Consider the following 18,487-nt stretch of genomic DNA (forward strand, 5'->3'; position numbering starts at 1 on the left):
TTTCTCCTTAAGTGACATTTCATCGTCCGCTGCCCTAAGATAGTCACCCTGTTTTCCCTTAATTGATACTTGTACGCAAGAGGCGGAAAATGGCTCAGCATTTCTCGCTAGATTAGGTCAAAACTGACAGAGGAAGCGGAGAGAAGATTGCATTACTTATACCCCTTATGGTTCTCTTCTGTACCTAAGGAGATTGCCATTTCATAAAATTTCTTTTGCTGCCTGAACATCAATATAATAACACAGGCATTTAGTTCCTATTTGCTTTTCTTTCTTTCTTTTTTTTAACTGCTTACCTGATCACCAGTGGGAAATTCATAAGCAGTTCCACTAACTTTCAACTTAATTTTTCTTCTTCATCCTTAATAAGATGTAATTGTATCCTTGGACCTCTCTTCCTTAAATGCTTCGTTTTGTCTTTTCTATGGAGCCTTTACTTTTCTCTTCATTTGATTTATAACCAGGAGAATTAAACATGCCCCTGAAAGTTCAAAGTGAGGTTCCTGAAGATTTTTCGATTTTGTTTTTCCCGGATTGTGGGATATTCCTATCATAAGATTACTGTTTACAAATAGATGTGGTGATATTTATTCTGATTCAAAGTTAGTTAAGAAGCATCCCATGCAAATGCCACTGTTCATTGTGCAGCCTCAGTGACTGGGGATCCATTCTTCTGGGTCTCTTTTCACCAAGTCTTTTGGAAAGAGATTATGTCTTTAACAAAGTCATCAACAGTTCCCAGAATCTATAAGACAAGCACACATTCTTTAATAAAGCAATAATGTTTCTGTGCATGTGTGCTAAGTTGCTTCAATTGTGTCCAACTCTTTACAACTATATGAACTGTAGACTGCCACGCTCCTCTGTCCATGGGGTTCTCCAGGCAAGAATACTGCCTCCAGGTTGCCATGCTCGCCTCCTGAGGATCCTCCTGACCCAGAGATCAAACCCAAGCCTCATGTCTCCTGCATTGGCAGGTGGGTTCTTTACCTATGGCATCACCTAGGAAGCCCCAAGGGTGTCCTAATCTAGCTCTAATCCACTGTCTGTTTCTAGCTTTCCAAACTATCCACTCCCCTCTATTATGTGTTGTGGATGTTCACCTTGCTTTTCCTTAAATTTTTTTACCTCAGCCTGTACTGCTCTTGAAATCCCTTCTCTGCCTTTTGAATCCTGTTTATCATACAGTTTTAAGCTTATCATATGGTATCAATTTCACCATCACCAGAAATTGCCCTCAGACCCATTCTCTGTTGCACTTTAATCAGACTCCATTGTAAGTAACCATGCGTATGTCCAACTCTACTCCAGAATTTTTAATAGTTTTTGTAGAAACTGTGGGACTTAGCAAGTCTCTTTCTCAGGGTAGAGGCTCAATGATTATTTGAAATATAAAATATGTTGCATTTCTCCCAGTAGGACTGAGACTAGTGGGCTAAGGTGCCCAGGGAGTGAGCACTAGCAGCATGATACTAAGGTTGCCTACCACAGTTTTGTTCAGTACTTATTCCACTTAAAACACAGTTTATATTTACTTATCATTTTTGCCATTTAGGATACCCGTGTGCAAAGAGAATAACTGTATTACCATTTATCCATGAAGCTGATCTGCCTGACTTTGTCAGTAAATGCAGCATATCACCCAGATTTCTTGATATAAGTTAACTAAATGCAAAGCCTTATTATAACATTTCCTATATGTAATACCTGTCCAGTCAAAGACAGTGTTACCCACTGGTGTGGCTATGGTCAAATTCCTTTACTGCGATCTTCCTTTCTCATTATATTTGACATTTTTGAAACTGAGTTTTATTGCACTTGCTCTGCTTATGAAAGTGGTCTGGGGAAATTAGACTTAATAGAGATGTAGAAGCCGCAGGGGAAAAAAAAAGAAAAGGAAAGCAAACTCGAAGGAAAGTGAAATTAAAATGTTATTTTGGTAAATGGCTGCTCTGGTGGAGATGACAAACAATCGCGATGCAAGTTAATTACTGACCTATCAGGAAAGTGTAGCATGGAGGTTGTGCCACGCATTACTGGAGCAACCACAGCCACGAGTCATTTCCACAGGGGAACAAACAGGCTGTGCTTTACCACAGATCAACAGAAGATCTTTCCAGGGGACGGAAATGAGTTTCTCGCAAATACAGTATCTGTCTGTGGAGTTTCCACACACTTTCAGTAGACCTGGAGAAAGCTCTTCCTACGCATTCCAGAAAAAGGAATGGGGTCATATTGCCGCAAGAAGTTCCTGTGTGTTAAGGCAGAGAGAACCTTGGCTTTTGGTGGTTGTGGTGACCATACAGCTCACTGTTACACAGTGGAAACCCAGGCTAGCACCCAAGGAATGGGAAGACACTGGGGCACGCTCAGTACTTACCTCTGAGATAGTTCTCCTCACTAAGTCTTTAGTGGGAATCCATGTCAGGCAAGAGAGTCCTTCCATTTAGAGAAAAAATATCAAGCACCCAAAGCAAATTGAAACTTGAGGGAGACTTTCTCTATTGTTAGAACACAGAACCCTGCTAAATCCCAAGATGGTCATAAATGTGGTCATTTTTTTTAATGAGAAACAAAATGGTTGTCTGAAATGGAAATAATGTTCATATTTTTAAAATTTTGTATGATTTTCCAAATATACTTTAATGTTGGCTTCAAAGGGCATGAAAAACATTGCTTATTTGCAGCCTGTAACTTACCATGAAATATCCTTCATTCACTGGTCCTTAGACCCACTGGCCAGACTAAGTTATACATATTCTTTTTAAAATAAGAAATAAATTTGATCAGAAGCATTTCTATTGGTAATACTTTCCTGGGCTATATACTCTGGCCTTAACTAGGTTCCATATTTATTTTCCATTTCTATATTCTACAAACACTTATTAAGTCTTTATGGTTCTGTCAGGAAACACAGGGACATAAATAATTAAAGACATGATCTATACTTAATATGGGTGCTCTATGATCATTTTATCCACTAGATCTCCATTAGATTTCCTTTGGAATTCTTGTTACCTTAGTTTTCCAGACACAGTTTCCCCCTGATCTAGGGGTCTGTGGCCAAGGCAAGGATGTTTGGAGATGCAGCACTTGAGATCTGTCCTGGGACTACTTGGAACAGGTGGGGACACTTTGGGGTAGAGCCATCAATATCTTTCAACTTTACTTTTCTCTGCTCTGTAGCACAGAAATAACTTCATAGTGTCCATTCAGTTTCTCCTAACTCAAATAATTCTTAATATACATTTATTTTAGTGTTTCTGATGGGAAAGAGATGTCAAAAATAAACTTTCTAAATCAAAAGGGCAGGCTACTGAAACTTAATGTAATTAACAGAGTGCAACAGATAATCGACAGAGCAGCTATGAAATTTAGAATTAGACAAAATATCACATTCATTCCTCTTTAGGCATTTGCAATGTGAGTGGGAAAATCAGACCCAGAGTATCACTGAGCCAACCAAGTCTCTTGAGCAGAGCCAAAGTTTGTGGGGCTCTTATGAAGTGCATTCTCATCACTGTTTCCTGTTTTTTAAACAGTATTGAAAGTGGAACTGGTGTAATATCACAAGCTATTCTTGCTCTTCTCTTGGTACATATAAAATCAGGAAGTCTAGAGAAATTATGAAGGCAGCCTTAAGTGATTTACATTTAAATTTCTAACTCAAGGATGTTTCTTTGGACAGTTTTGTAAAATAAAATTGACATTTTAAACATATGCAAAATGAACTAATTCTTCAGTATTTTCCTTAGGCATCCAGCATGGTTCTGTGTGCCTCCTGTAAGAATATAAATGCATTAGTCATCATTTTTTTCTAAGAGAATTTAATAACAGTGGTGATGATGATGATAAGATGTTATAGAAGGAACACAGGAAATACTGAATAAGCATGTAGATCACATGAAACAAACTTAATATGACATATAGTTAGCAGAAAGCTGGATGTTCTGAGACTGTATAGAAATAAGCATAGAAAAGGGCTTCCCAGGTGGTGCTAGTATAAAGAACCTGCCTACCAATGCAGGAGACAAAAGAGATGTGGGTTCAGTCCCCAGGTTGGGACGATCCCCTGGAGGAGGGCATGGCAATCCACTTCAGTATTCTTGCCTGGAGAGTCCCATGGACAGAGGAGCCTGGCAGGTTATGGTCACAAAGAGTTAGACATGACTGAAGTGACTTAGCACACATACACAAGCATAGAAAAATATTATCGATTTTACGATATACTCTACCAAATCTAAAAGCTTGAGTGTCAGTGAGAAATGAAAATACAGGTGGAACAACAGAATATGATTTCAAAGCCCTATGTATGTTCTTGGAATAATAACAAAAAACTCATTGATTAGAGCTCTTCATTGCCTTTCTTAACACATCCTGAAATTAATATTTCTAGGTTCCTGAAATTATATTCTTCCCCTGATGCTGGAAGCAAGTCATGACGGACCCTGGGGTCTGAGGGTTTCTTTCGACTCATAGTTGGGCAGACTTTATAATGGAGTTTGTTCCCCTAGAAACTTCTTTCATAAAGACTCAAAAATTAGAGTACCATGGCAGGCCATCACATCCCACAACTCCAGGAGACACCATTTACTAGAATACTATCCTGATCTCCTATCCTTAGTCACAAACGCACCCTGCCTCTACAAGTACTTAGGAACACACACGAAGTAGAATAACCAAAGCTCTTCTACTGTAAGATGTGTTCCCATGTAGCCAGAAGAGTTTCCAGTATGAGACTCAGGTAAATGGTTCCTGAGGGTTAATGTGAAATCTGACTAATCATTTATGGTATTGTGTTAACTGCTATAATCACACCTCTCCCATACATACGTCTAAGTGATTCACTGAGCAGATGGATTAAGTAAAAATAAAATGTAAGTAAGAATTGATGCCCTTTCAGCAATATTGACCCTGTGGATGAGATGGGGCCTAAGTAGGTGGGAGGGCTTTGGCAGCCAAAATGTTAAAAAGATCATAGTGTTCAAGGTAGAGGAAAAAGAATACTAGAGTGTGGGCGAGGGGAAAATGGGAAAGTTGAAGGAGTCTAAAGAGAAAGAACTGTAAGTGGGATCTGAATATGACTTGCAAAATTTGGTGTAAAACAGCCTTATCCACTTGGTGTTAGAGGTTTTTTAACAGGATGAAAGAGAATAAATCACCTCTGAACCCGCAGAGTACAACAGTTAGAAGTTTCACAGCTACCAGTGCAACTGTCATTTCTGGCAATTATATTTCCTTCCTCCTCTGTCCTCCCCCCTTTCCCAGCTCCTGCTGAGGGTGAGGGGGTCCTGCTTCCCTCTGTCTTGCACTCAATTCTTCCACACATGATGTTTGTATATTATGCCAAGGAAAGCCCTCTTCCCAGATTCTCTTCCTCAGAGTGTCTAGAATACTTGCCTCTTATAGTACTGGTTGGCTTAGGAGGGTTGAGGCTCTCAGTTAATCCTTCAGCCTGATGAGAGGATAGCAAGATAATCAGACTTGCCCGCATGGAGACTAAATGCCATTTCCTTCATGAAATCCAACACTTGCCTTTTCCTTCAACTTCCTTGGTACTGTAGTATTTCTTCATAACACATGTCAAAATTTACCTTATAATTTCGCAATTATTTGCATACCGCTGCACTACCAAGCCCTTTGCCCCAAAAGCCCAACTTGTCTTAATTTAGCTCCAGCATTGGCTGGTCTTCTTTTGCAGACTTTCTCTCTCTACACCTCACCATTCCACCAGAGTCTAATGCCATTGCTTCTCTTCCCACCTGGGCACAACTATTTTCTCATTTAATTTGATTTATTTATTTATCACACTCGCTAAACTGCTATAAAGCACTTGATTGAAGCAAACAAAAACACAAAAAGAAACCTCTACTGTAGTGTCTGTCACTCAGGAAAGTCTCAATAAACCTTAAATAGGTAATTTATTTTCTGTGGGTAAGAGGAAGTTTGTGTCATTTTCTGTATTCTTCTTAGAGCAACATGAAACCACCGTATTACAAATATGAGAATAACTATGAATAGTATCAAGGGAATACCATTGTAAAACAAAATACAGAAGGTGTTGAATACAGAGAAAAAAATAAGAGTGCAATGTGTTTTCAACAAAATGTGAACTGGGATCAGTTGGGAAAGGAAATGATAGCTAGAGGAGAGAGCGAGAGAAGAGAAATAATACTAATCAGTGTAGGGGGAATGCGGCTTAAAAGAAAGATCTAAAGGAGGAATTTTGAAATTCCTTTCTGCAGATTGTCCCCTATAAAACAGGTGGGGAAGCCAGATAAGAGGTTTTTTAAAGAAGGCCAGCCTGTTGACAGAAACCCATCGCCAGACAAATTATGGGTTAATTGTGAAATCAATACAAGAATGCAGATGTTGATTTGATGCTGAAATGTGTGCCGTCTGAGGAAGCAACATTTCCTATAAATGGCTCATGGTGAGGCTATGTAAATTCAGTGGCTTCACGCTCTTGGTCAGAAGATAGTGGCTTTAGCTAGAGTATTTCCGTCACCAATGTGACAAGCACACTATCTTTGGAGTACAAATCTAATGAATAATGTGGAAGATCAAGCCTTGAATGAACTCCAAGGGGAATCCAGATTCTTTTAGAAAAGATTTATATGTTTAATCCTTGATTCTCCTCAAGCATCATCCACATCCCTTGGACATTATATCATACCAATGCATTTACATTGCTGCCTGTTTGCCTGAAACTGCGGAGCTCTGTGAATCTGCAGTAGTACTTCAGCTCCCAGTTTTTTAGCACAGTGGTATCAGAAGTGAAAAGGATGGTGGATATCATAGCAGTCCTCTTGGTTGACCATGCACCCTCACCCTCAGTTTTCTTCCAAAGACGGAACAAGGGGCCATGGACTTGTTCAAGGTCATGAAGGTGGACATTAGAGACTGTGTTGCCACTAGAAGTCATCATGAGTTCTTTTTATGCAACTAGTCTAATTATAATGAATCCAAGGTCTGCATCACAATCACAGTGCCTGTTCATAATTACTTCATTCACTGAAACTCTGAAAAAACTCATACTTTTATTAGCAGCACTTTATCAATGTAAAAAATCCGTAGATTTGCTTTATTTTGAAGTGACGTCTTCTTGGCGTTATTTATAACAAATAATACACAAAATAAAACCAAAAAAGTATTATCCTGTACTGGGGTATTTGGAAAAATAACTATATCATCTGCCTGTGATTGCATTTACTTTTTAAAACACACTGATATATTTAACCTTCTATATCTTATTCTAGTTATATATACAGGTAAGTTCCCTTATGCATACTTCATTATTTTATTACTTCAAAGCTGTATTTCCAATGTTGTCGAAAGAGCCTTTTTGTTCTCAATTAAATAAGTTTTTAAAATATGTCACTCATAGGATTATGAAAATGAATATATTTTAAATAAATGAAAATAAAATAAGTAGAAAAATAATTTGGTTCAGTCAGTTCAGTCATCTCAGTTGCTCAGTCGTGTCCGACTTTTTGCAACCCCTTGAATCACAGCACGCCAGGTCTCCCTGTCCATCACCAAGTCCCGGAGTTCACTCAAACTCACATCCATCAGGTCAGTGATGCGGTCCAGCCATCTCATCCTCTGTCGTCCCCTTTTCCTCCTGCCCCCAATCCCTCCCAGCATCAGAGTCTTTTCCAATGAGTCCACTTTTCGCATGAGGTGGCCAAAGTACTGGAGTTTCAGCTTTAGCCTCATTCCTTCCAAAGAACACCCAGGGCTGATCTCCTTTAGAATGGACTGGTTGGATCTCCTTGCAGTCCAAGGGACTCTCAAGAGTCTTCTCCAACACCACAGTTCAAAAGCATCAATTCTTCGGTGCTCAGCTTTCTTCACAGTCCAACTCTTGCATCCATACATGACCACTGGAAAAACCGTAGCCTTGACTAGATGGACCTTTGTTGGCCAAGTAATGTCTCTGCTTTTGAATATGCTATCTAGGTTGGTCATAACTTTTCTTCCAAGGAGTAAGTGTCTTTTAATTTCATGGCTGCAAGTCACCATCTGCAGTGATTTTGGAGCCCAAAAAAATAAAGTCTGACACCGTTTCCACTGTTTCCCCATCTATTTCCCATGAAGTGATGGGATCAGTTTCACGAATTCATAATACAACTATCCTGTAAATAACTTAGTTGAGACTTTCCTGGTAACTTAGATGGTAAAAAATTCACCTTCAGTGCAGGAGACCCAGTTTCAATCCCTGGATTAGAAAGATCCCCTGGAGAAGTTTCGGTTCAATTCAGTTCAGTTGCTCAGTCGTGTCTGACTCTTTGCGACCCCATGAATCGCAGCATGCCAGGCCTCCCTGTCCATCACCAACTCCCGGAGTTCACTCAAACTCACGTCCATCGAGTCCGTGATGCCATCCAGCCATCTCATCCTCTGTCGTCCCCTTCTCCTCCTGCCCCCAATCCCTCCCAGAATCAAAGTCTTTTCCAATGAGTCAACTCTTCACTTGAGGTGGCCAAAGTACTGGAGTTTCAGCTTTGGCATCATTCCTTCCAAAGAACACCCAGGACTGATCTCCTTTAGAATGGACTGGTTGGATCTCCTTGCAGTCCAAGAAGTTAGATATTACTAAAGTACAATGAAGTCCAGTTGTTTAAAATGTACAATTTGATCATTTTTAATACTTGTATATTTTTGTTAAACCATCGTCACAATCAAGATAACAAATGTATCCGTCACTCCCAAAAGGTTCTTTGTTTCCAGAGTCTATCCTGCCCCTAGGCAATCTTTGTTTTTTCTGTTTACTTTGCTAGTTTGTATATTCAAAAATATTATATAAATGAAATCATAAATAAGCAATGAGAACTTTTTAAGGAGAGGGCTTGGTTTCTTTTACTCTGCCCAGTACGTTTGCAATTCATCCCTGTAGTTGCATGCATCAGTTGTCCATTTTTTATTGTTATACTGTGTAGATAAACCAGAATTTTTCTATCAGTTCATCCACTGGTGGATTTATGGGTCCTTTTTTTTTTTTTTTTTTTTTAGTGAGTTCAGTTCAGTTGCTCAGTCGTGTCCGACTCTCTGCTACCCCATGAATCGCAGCACACCAGGCCTCCCTGTCCATCACCAACTCCCGGAGTTCACCCAAACTCATGTGCATCGAGTCAGTGATACCATCCAGCCATCTCATCCTCTGTCGTCCCCTTCTCCTCCTGCCCCAAATCCCTCCCAGCATCAGGGTCTTTTCCAATGAGTCAGCTCTTTATATGAGGTGGCCAAAATATTGAAGTGTCAGCCTCAGCATCAGTCCTTCCAATGGACACCCAGGACTGGTCTCCTTTAGGATGGACTGGTTGGATCACCTTGCAGTCCAAGGGATGTGCAAGAGTCATTTTAGTGAGGGGGTAAAATAAATGTTCCACTTCTTTGTGTTCACTGTCCTTAAGAAAATTTTTAGTCTTTCCAATGCTCATTTTTTTTCTCTATAAAAACATAAGTATAATGTGAATATCATAGGAGCTTTATAAGGATTAAACCAGCTAATTGCCTGGCACATAGTAAATACTCAATAAATATTAACTTTTTAAAAACTATCACTCAGTTGCCTAATTGGTATCAGTCTTTCCTGATACCATTGTTCCTCCTATTAAAATGCTTTTATTTTTTCCTAATTACTTTCATGTCCACTCAACCAGAACATTACCATGATTCTAGCCCAGTTGTCTGTCCAACCAATATAGAAGTACCAATACAATTGGCTCCTTAAAATATAATCCTCCTTTAGGATTATATTGACTTTTAAAACTGACTGATGACAGTTTTTTCTAATGTTGTACCCACTTGACCAGGTTAGCACTGAAGCATCTGTATAGGTGAGAGATGGAGACAACACTCAGGCAGAAGCGGGTCTGTTTCTAGAAACTTAGAAGCTATATTTGCATTGCAAATGTTCTATTTTAAATGAGTAGATGTATTCATTTGAGGAAATTGTGGGCAGGAGCAGCTGAAAAGGATTATGTATTTGGGAAGCAACTAAAAGCCCTCTTGGTCCACCCACCCAATTTATTTTCTTTGTTTTCTTTTTCTGAAGTATTCTTTTTTCATAGCCACTCCTTTAAAATTTGCCCACACTGGATTTTCCTGGCTGAATCAGACTCCTTCCAATAAAATAAATGTAAATAAATAAATAAACAATGTTGGTGTGTTGATTTTCTCTTTCTTCATAAATATTATATCCAATAAGTTATTAATACTAAATCTAGTTCAGTTGGCAGATGGCAGTGGACAAAGGAATTTTAATTTTTCCCTGTGGATATTGCAAGTAGAGGTGGGGGCTAGGACTCTGAACCAGGCTAATGAGGCCAAGCCAGCATATTTGATAGTCAGTGGGACCAGCTTGGTTTGCTCTAAAGCCAATTTTATACACTTAAATTTGACCTTATTCACAGTTTTTTGGGTTTTTTTCCCCACTAAAAAAAAAACTTGCCAGTAATAGTATCTGAAAGTGGTGTGGGATGGGGTGGCTAATAGATCAAAGACATTGTGAATGAAAACAGCATATACCCTGAAAATCTTAGTTGGCAATAGCATTTCTATATAAGGGAGACCATATCATATTGTCATTAGGAGTTTCTTAATCAAATTAAGGAACTACACGGAACTGAGTGTATTATAATTGAATTGAAATCCTCTAGCATGAATACAGTAGTGTTGGAATATAGAGGTCCCAACTGATAAAAAACAAACAAACAAACAAAAAAACACACTGCAAAGTAACTACCTTCTTCCTCACCACTCAATGAGGCGGAGACTTTATGCCATTTTCGTACCTTAATGATGAATAGAGATGTCTACTCCACCAAGAGTTTTTCATAGAAAACTATGTATATTGAGAATAATATAATACTTTTATATTTTATCAGGATAACACTGTAATATGCAGAAATCTCCAAATTCTGATATCCCTGTGGAAACGCTGAATCCCACCCGCCAAGGCACTGGAGCTGTACAAATGAGAATCAAAAATGCCAACAGCCACCATGACAGGCTGAGCCAAAGTAAATCTATGATCCTCACCGACGCTGGGAAGGTCACTGAACCTGTAAGTCAGATACTCCAAGTTCCCTGATATAGAATTTTATAAAAAAGTAAAAAGGAGGGGGGGCTAATTAGCCTTGTTTTATTTGTTTTCCTAATGTGCATGAGAAAACTGTTTTTGTAATGCATTTTATCTTGCCTACTTATAATCATAATAATATACCCAGTTGCAAAAGAAGAGCTGGGCTTAATCCAGAGTGATAAAGTGGATTTGGAACTAGACTGAAGAGCACCTTGACTCATTTTAAGGGCCTCCACTATCATGCTTCAGTGTCATAAAAATAATGAGGTTATGCTAGCATGTGGTGTTTGTACTTCCAAATACAGTACATCACTTTGAAAAGCCAGAGGCTAAAATTAGCTAAGAATAAACTGAGAAAAAATATATTTTTTAAATGTGAAAATCTCTTCCTTAAAAATCTTCCAATATATGATATTGGAAATTACAGTCTGATTTGGAATGAGTTTGAGCAGTGGAAATGGTGTGGCAATTTAAGGTTTGGAGAGGAAGCCATTTTGTCTCCATAATGTGTCATTAGGAAGATTTGAAATAAAATAGTTAGAGATGAACTCTACTGCCAATTGTGTCCCTGCCCCTGCACTCATCCTGAGCCACTAAACATACTGATTGCAATGAGTCTCCTCTGGTTAATTTTCTTCCATAATGGTGGTAACTTGCAGCTGAGGCCATAGGATGTTACAAAATTATTTATGCAGTGTTAGCCACTCTTTTGGACCCCGGATCTGTTTTGTTGCTCACAGTGAGAGCAAGAGCAAGAGATAGGTTAGCTGGGGATAGCCTGTGAGTCCCAGTCACCCTGCAGTAACATGTGAGCTATTAATTGAGTGTTCTGTTAATATCATAGGGGCCTATGAAATATTCAGCTCCCTAACTGAGTTATTAAATGAGATCAACTTGCTGAGTAGCATGTTACTGATTATATTTATTCCCTGTTTTTCACTCGAATTTCAAGTGCGGAATTAACCCACCACAATTTCAGGAGCCTGAGGAATATATGATTTTAACCATTCTTTCTTCAGGTATTATAGACAGATGTAGCATGAGGAAGCCAGTGATTATATTTTGGAAGTGATAAATATATCCCTAGATAAGGTTCTGAGAGAAACATTTTTCTTTCTTTCTTTTCTCATTTAAAAGTATTGTCTGCTGGGAGGCACAACACAGTCAGCCTGACTTTGAAACCTGCTAAACCGTTCCTCAACCATGAACTTGAGACAGTGGTTAGAGTAAATTATTGGAATCTCTATAATGTATTATCAGTAAGAACTGTACCTTTGAAAAAGTTTAAAAGTTAAGTATATTTAATGATGCCTAACATATTTTATTGGCTGTGTTTAACAAAAGGCACTATGCCGCAGTTGTTTTTGACAAGCATGAAAACATCACAGCATGAGACTGCAAAAGGAATTATGGAGAGAAATTACAAGTGATCCATCTCTCAATGAATTATCCACCTCAATAGCCCGCAGAACTCAGCTACCAATTAACACCTACTTTATTACATGTTGGGATGTACTTAATAACTTTCATGTGTTTATGCACTATTACCTTGACTGATGCCTCTTGTACAATTAGGCATAATTGGCATATCAATATGCAAAAGTTAAAAGGATTAACCCTCTTAAAACTAATGAGCATTTCTGTATCCAGCTGCTAAATGAGACAAAATTAGCATTTTTCACTTTTGGGCAGGATTTTATCATGCAGTTTCTCATTGTTGATATTACCTTGTTACATAACTTTAGTTTGGGGGGTTGTATGCTGGACTGCTGGAGAATCAGAGTTTTCCAAAGTTAAATTAGCTATAATTATCCCAGCTTTTGTTTCCGCATTCTTAGCCTCGGCAATATGTATTCCTCGATAAGGAACAAAAATAAAAGTTACTTTTGGTTATGTGTGCTCAGTGCATAATTATATAAAAGGGGTATTTTAGTGAGGATATGTCATTTCACCAAGAAAACTTGGCTCAGAGATACTGTATTGAAAGCTTGCCATGGCACTAATTTTCTTTCTGTCTCAGTTCTTTTCATCTCTTTTTTCCATGCACAATTTTCTGACTAGATACTGACAGAATGTAAAGTATTTTGGCATATTTATTCAAACAAGCCTGTTAAAGATATCTGCTCAAGCTAAACTAAGAACTTGATTTTTCAGAAGTTGGAAGTTGGGGTAAGGTCAAGGGGGAGATTTTGAACTTAGGAAAAGTGGGTGAAGATATACACTAAAATGTGTGTGGACGTTCACATGTAGAATGATTTCTGTAACAGACACAAATATATTTAATCTGTACAGAAAAAATTTGAGTATTTAGAAACTATATGTGTATTATGTATCTTATTTAATATATTTGGCATATATATACTATTTGTTACTGGCATGCCTATTATGCAAATTAACAAGGACTTAGAGTATATAATAACACAGTCTGATATTACATTACTATGATTTCACCTATAATAAAAAATGATAGTAATTCTAGGGTCAGATCTATTATGTAATTTTGTCATTAATTTATAAAGTCCTTTTTTAAAATTTGATTAATTAAAATGTGTATAGTAAGACTCATATAAAACTCTCATATATATGTCATAGGAGCCTATGTCCTTGATGTATTAAATCGAGGAGTATTTGAAATGCCAATATAAACATTTATGTGACCCTAAACTCTACAAACACAGGTGAATTTACTTGTTGAATTAAAAGTTTTTATTGCTTAAGTGCTGTAGGGAAGCATTCCAGTAAAACAGGTATCAATAGTCCATTAGTATTTTATCGGTGGCATGCATCATTTTCTTTAAACACCAAAAAATCATTTTTATGTGGCTCATAAGATTGACGCCTTTTCAAAATTCAAAGAGGCCACTTTGCTTTCTAAGAAATGTTGGAAAGATGGGAAGTTTGGACATGGAATGACATGGTTAGTAAGAAAATTGCATATCTGTGAGAATGATCTGGAGGTTTGGTGGGGAGGGAATGCTCTTTGCTCTCAGTGATTTGTTATCTCCCTGCCCCCTGCCCCAAGCACCAGAGACCCCTTAAAGGTGGACTGATGGTTTACCTGAACATGCTAAATACAGAAGCAGAAGGCTGAGTGAGCATAAACAGGGGCAAGTAAAGTGTGGAGCGAAAAAGGCTAATGTGCAATCCAGAGAATAGCTAATACAAAAGGTTTAATGTGACTCTGATGTTATTTGTGAGAGGGATGCCCAGCCTACTAGACAGCTTGAAAATAGATATTAATGAAGAGTTTAAATAGCCCAAGTCAGGAAACCGCAGACGGAATTTGCAGGCAGGAGCAGTTCTGGCATTTAATACCGGTGTCTTAAGCAGCATCATGTATGAATATTCACCATTTCCAGCTTGTAAACCCCACAGAGTGCATCACTCCATTCATAGCCATCATAGACAGGAAAATGTTTTATTTTTATTGGTGTTCAGATAAAGACTTAGTTCAAGCCATTTCTAAACATTAACATACAAGACTCCTTGTGCTTCTTGTTAACAGACAGTGTTCCTTCATTTTTCTTTTCAATATATTATAAGAGAAAAAAAGGAAACAATTTTCCTTTGTTTCTTACTTCTGTGATTATAGGATACTTGCCAAAGTTGTGGCTAGCTAAAAAGGCAGACATAAAAATTGCTACTAAAAATATAAGCCTTCTGTTTAGCAGAGATTTTGAGAAATATTATGAGGCTGTAGGACTTATCCCTGTTTACTTCAAATCAAGCTTATAGTTAGGTTTGAGGCTTTGTTTGTATAAATTGTCCTGAAGTGGATCCTGATATTCAATTAAAATGACACTAAATCACATTGAATTGATAAGACTTGGCATCTCAAACAAAGGTAATTGCCCGTATTGGTTTTATACAAAAATAGCACTGCTTGGAAAATGTGCAGCCAACACAGGCTGTCAACTCCATTTATAGATCAATATGTGAAAACCATTGATCAGGCAGGCATGTATAACAGTAACACTTTGCATTTATTTGTTGTTTTTATACCACATTAAGGCTTACAGGATTATAGGCTTCCTAAATATTTTGACTTCCTCATAAATATATGATCTGTTGCATGTTAATTAAATGAGAGTCTGCAGCCATTTCTAAAATTGTTTTTAGTTTGATGATTTCCTTTTATTGCTGTGGATCGTATGATCTGAAAATGGATTAGTTTCCTTTTGCATAAAGATTATTAAAGCTTATTTTTAATGTGTCCTATTTAGTATAATATGTGGCTGCCTTTTTGCTTTGAAAAATATAGATGCAGAAAATTATTTTCTCTTAGCTAGTGGCTGATCTTTTTTTATTAACTGGGCATTCTCAGAGCTCAGGGTAGAATTATTTCCTGACATATTTTGCACATGTTGTAGATAACGGGTCTTCCTGATTTTTCCTGATAGAATGAATTTGTTTTCTTTCTTTTCTTTTTGTCTAGCTCTGTAGTACAGGCATCTAATCAAACATTGTGTGGAAAACAAACTGATCATCTCAATTAAATTCTAGACACACACAAATATAATTTGAATTCTATTTTCCTGATTGGAGAACAAGCCTTACAAACTGTTCCTATACACTGCATTCTGCAGTTAAATCTTTCTTATCTCATCAATGTAAGGACAGTGTTTTGTTCCTAATCTTTATCGAACTATTGTGGATGACATTTGTAAGCCATTTTGGTTTATGAGGAAGAGCTGGAGGACAGTGGAGTGAGACTCTCCATAGATCCAAATCTCAGATATGACTATGAAATAATTTGTCTTCCACTGCAATTTTCTTTGCCACTGAGAGGTCAGTTTTGTTGAGAAATCTTTTTATATCCTCTATATACGTTAGGACTACTGCTTTCGCGACAACACTTGGTTTTATATACGATATTAAAACAATAATAGAGAAGCAAGTTTTCAGAAATAGCCCCCCCCCAAAAAATAAAGAAATCATGATATTCAAAGTTTACTTAAGGTAACCAGTCTGCTGTAAAGCAGAAGACAATATTTGTTAGCTAGATTTTTTACTTTTACATAAAATGCCCTGGGGTGGGAGGGAGGAAAGAAGAATCAAAACCACTAGAGATTTCTTTCCTGTCCTTGCCATCTTATGTCATCTCATGCTGTGAAAATCTTTAACTCTGTTTACCAAGCACAAATTGGACATGCCAAAGGTTCGGGAAGTTTTCATTGACAGTGTAGAGTCTGTACTTCAAAGAATGAGCTGGGGCTCTTGAGTTCATGTTCGAGCTTGCGTGGTTTCCATTTTAACTTGAGCATAGCTAAATTTGTTTATAATCTCCTACTGATTGAACATGGCGCTGAATGTACATGAGATACATTTTTTTTTTAAGTTAGTCCTCTGATTACTAATTTGAATCCAAAACTCTAACCTTGTTAGCATCTGGACTTATTTCCATAATAACAACCCCTTCAGAACCTACAAAGTAATGAATAATTGACAACAAATGAAATGTTTTGATAGTTGTCGGCACAAAGCATGTTTAATGTTTTGTGTTGCTTCCTAGCTAATTATGTAGATGACACATTTGTCAGACCTTGACTGCCATTAGAAACGTGTTTCCAGAGGGGAGAAAAACAGGCTATTCATAGAGTAATTAACTAGAATGCTCAATGACCTGTGAGAGATTCAAATCGCTGCCAGTTCAGACATTGTTTTGTTACAGAAGCAGAGGGGTAATTAAAATTCCAAATTACAGTCCTATGATGGAGCATTTGTTTGTTGACAGTATACTCTTACTCTAGTTTGTTAATTCTTTTTAAAATTGCTTCTAATCCATTTTATAGCTTTAGGAGTTCCATCTTTGAATTTACTGACAACTAATATTATGGTAAATTGTACTTCAGTGGGGTACTGCCCGCCTCACGGTTTCAAGGGAGCACAAGGTGGGTGGGATAAAAATAGCCCCTTCCCTAAACTGATATATCAGGTGCTGTCAGTGGGAATGCCACTAAACTGGAAAATCTTGTTAAATACTGCATTTCCCATTCTGTATTAAGGGGAAATGTCCTGGCAGAAAATAGAGAGATGAAAAGGAAAGCAATGATGAACATCTAAAAAGGAGGAAAAAATACTCTCCCAACAAGAAATGATTGATTAAGGTGTTTTATTAGACAAGGAGGAAGAGAGAGGAGATAGGGCTGAGGATGATGGGGAAGGTATTGAGATCAGTGCAGAAGATGTCTGTATGAGAGCTTTCTTGGATCACTCAAAAAACGGGTGTTTATACAGCAGTAAACTCCATCTCAGGTCAATAATAAACTGTAGGACAGGGGTATCATGCATTAATTTTTTTCACAGCGTTATTGGCATAGTTTACAAATCTGGAAGGCTAACATAGTCTAAAAATATCAGCTCAAGAGAAATATTTATTTAGGTTGCTGAAAGTGAGAATATAGTTTTATTAAAAAGATCTGACAGAAGTCACACGGTGTTTGATGCAGGCGAGCTGACAGAGGCATCCAGTGAGCGTTGATTATCCCGAAGTCACTGTCAGCTAGGATTGATTTTCACTTTCTCCGTTTATGTAACGGTTCCTGTAATACAGCTGACCCCGAATCACGTTACCTTGTCATTTCTCTGCATGGATCAAGAAGAGATGAGCTGAAAATAGCTAGACACTGACCTTGAACTTGCCAGAAAAGTGAGAAGTGACAGTGGGGTTTTTCTGTAGTGCATGTACAAAGATGAAGGCAAACTGTGCCTTCTGTTGAGTTCACTGCAGCGGCACAAGGGGGCAGAGCAGTACTAGAGATTACAGGTAAAACTGCTTCTGCATCAGCATGTAAAGGCTCTGAAATACCAAGTTGAGTCAGAGGTCTCATTTTTACATCTTAGTGTAGACATAAAGGAGAATTACTGATGAGTCAAAATCTCAGGTCCCCTGATGTTCGTAATCAGTAATCTTAAAGTGTACATTCTAATTAAAAAAAAAAAAAAAAGGTTACCTAGTACTCTGTGTGGCAGCAACTATGCTTTTCCACCAAATTATTTGCAGCATCTCTTATTTAATTCATATAATACTCTTCACCCTTCAAATAATTTTGGAACCACAGTCACTATTATTAAGGGGAAAAGTGAAAGTGAAGTCACTCAGTTGTGTCCAACTCTTTGCGACCCCGTGGACTGCAGCCTACAAGGCTCCTCCGTCCATGGGATTCTCCAGGCAAGAGTACTGGAGTGGGGTGTCATTTCCTTCTCCAGGGGATCTTCCCAACCCAGGGATCGAACCCCAGTCTCCTGCACTGGAAGCAGATGCTTTAACCTCTGAGCCACCAGGGAAGCCTTATTTAAGGGGGGGTTTATGGCAAATTCCTAAGATGATATGAGTCATTTCAGGTACAGTTTTATCAGAAGCTGGGAACAGTCTTTAAACTTGGTTGTCGTGGGTTA

At 38.0% G+C, this 18,487-nt stretch overlaps 1 protein-coding gene across 1 annotated transcript in view; it reads left to right on the forward strand.

The window, feature by feature from the left end:
- The window catches only part of ARHGAP15 (Rho GTPase activating protein 15), a 711,497-nt gene that overhangs the window by 21,206 nt on the left and 671,804 nt on the right, over positions 1-18,487 (forward strand). The window contains exon 2 of the mRNA XM_005676179.3: positions 10,893-11,071. Within this exon, the coding sequence (XP_005676236.2) occupies positions 10,907-11,071 (165 nt within the window). The 5' untranslated portion in view covers positions 10,893-10,906. The remainder of the gene's footprint in view (positions 1-10,892; positions 11,072-18,487) is intronic.

The sequence above is a fragment of the Capra hircus genome, chromosome 2 (genome assembly GCF_001704415.2).
Source record: "Capra hircus breed San Clemente chromosome 2, ASM170441v1, whole genome shotgun sequence".
Classification (NCBI taxonomy): Eukaryota; Metazoa; Chordata; class Mammalia; order Artiodactyla; family Bovidae; genus Capra; species Capra hircus.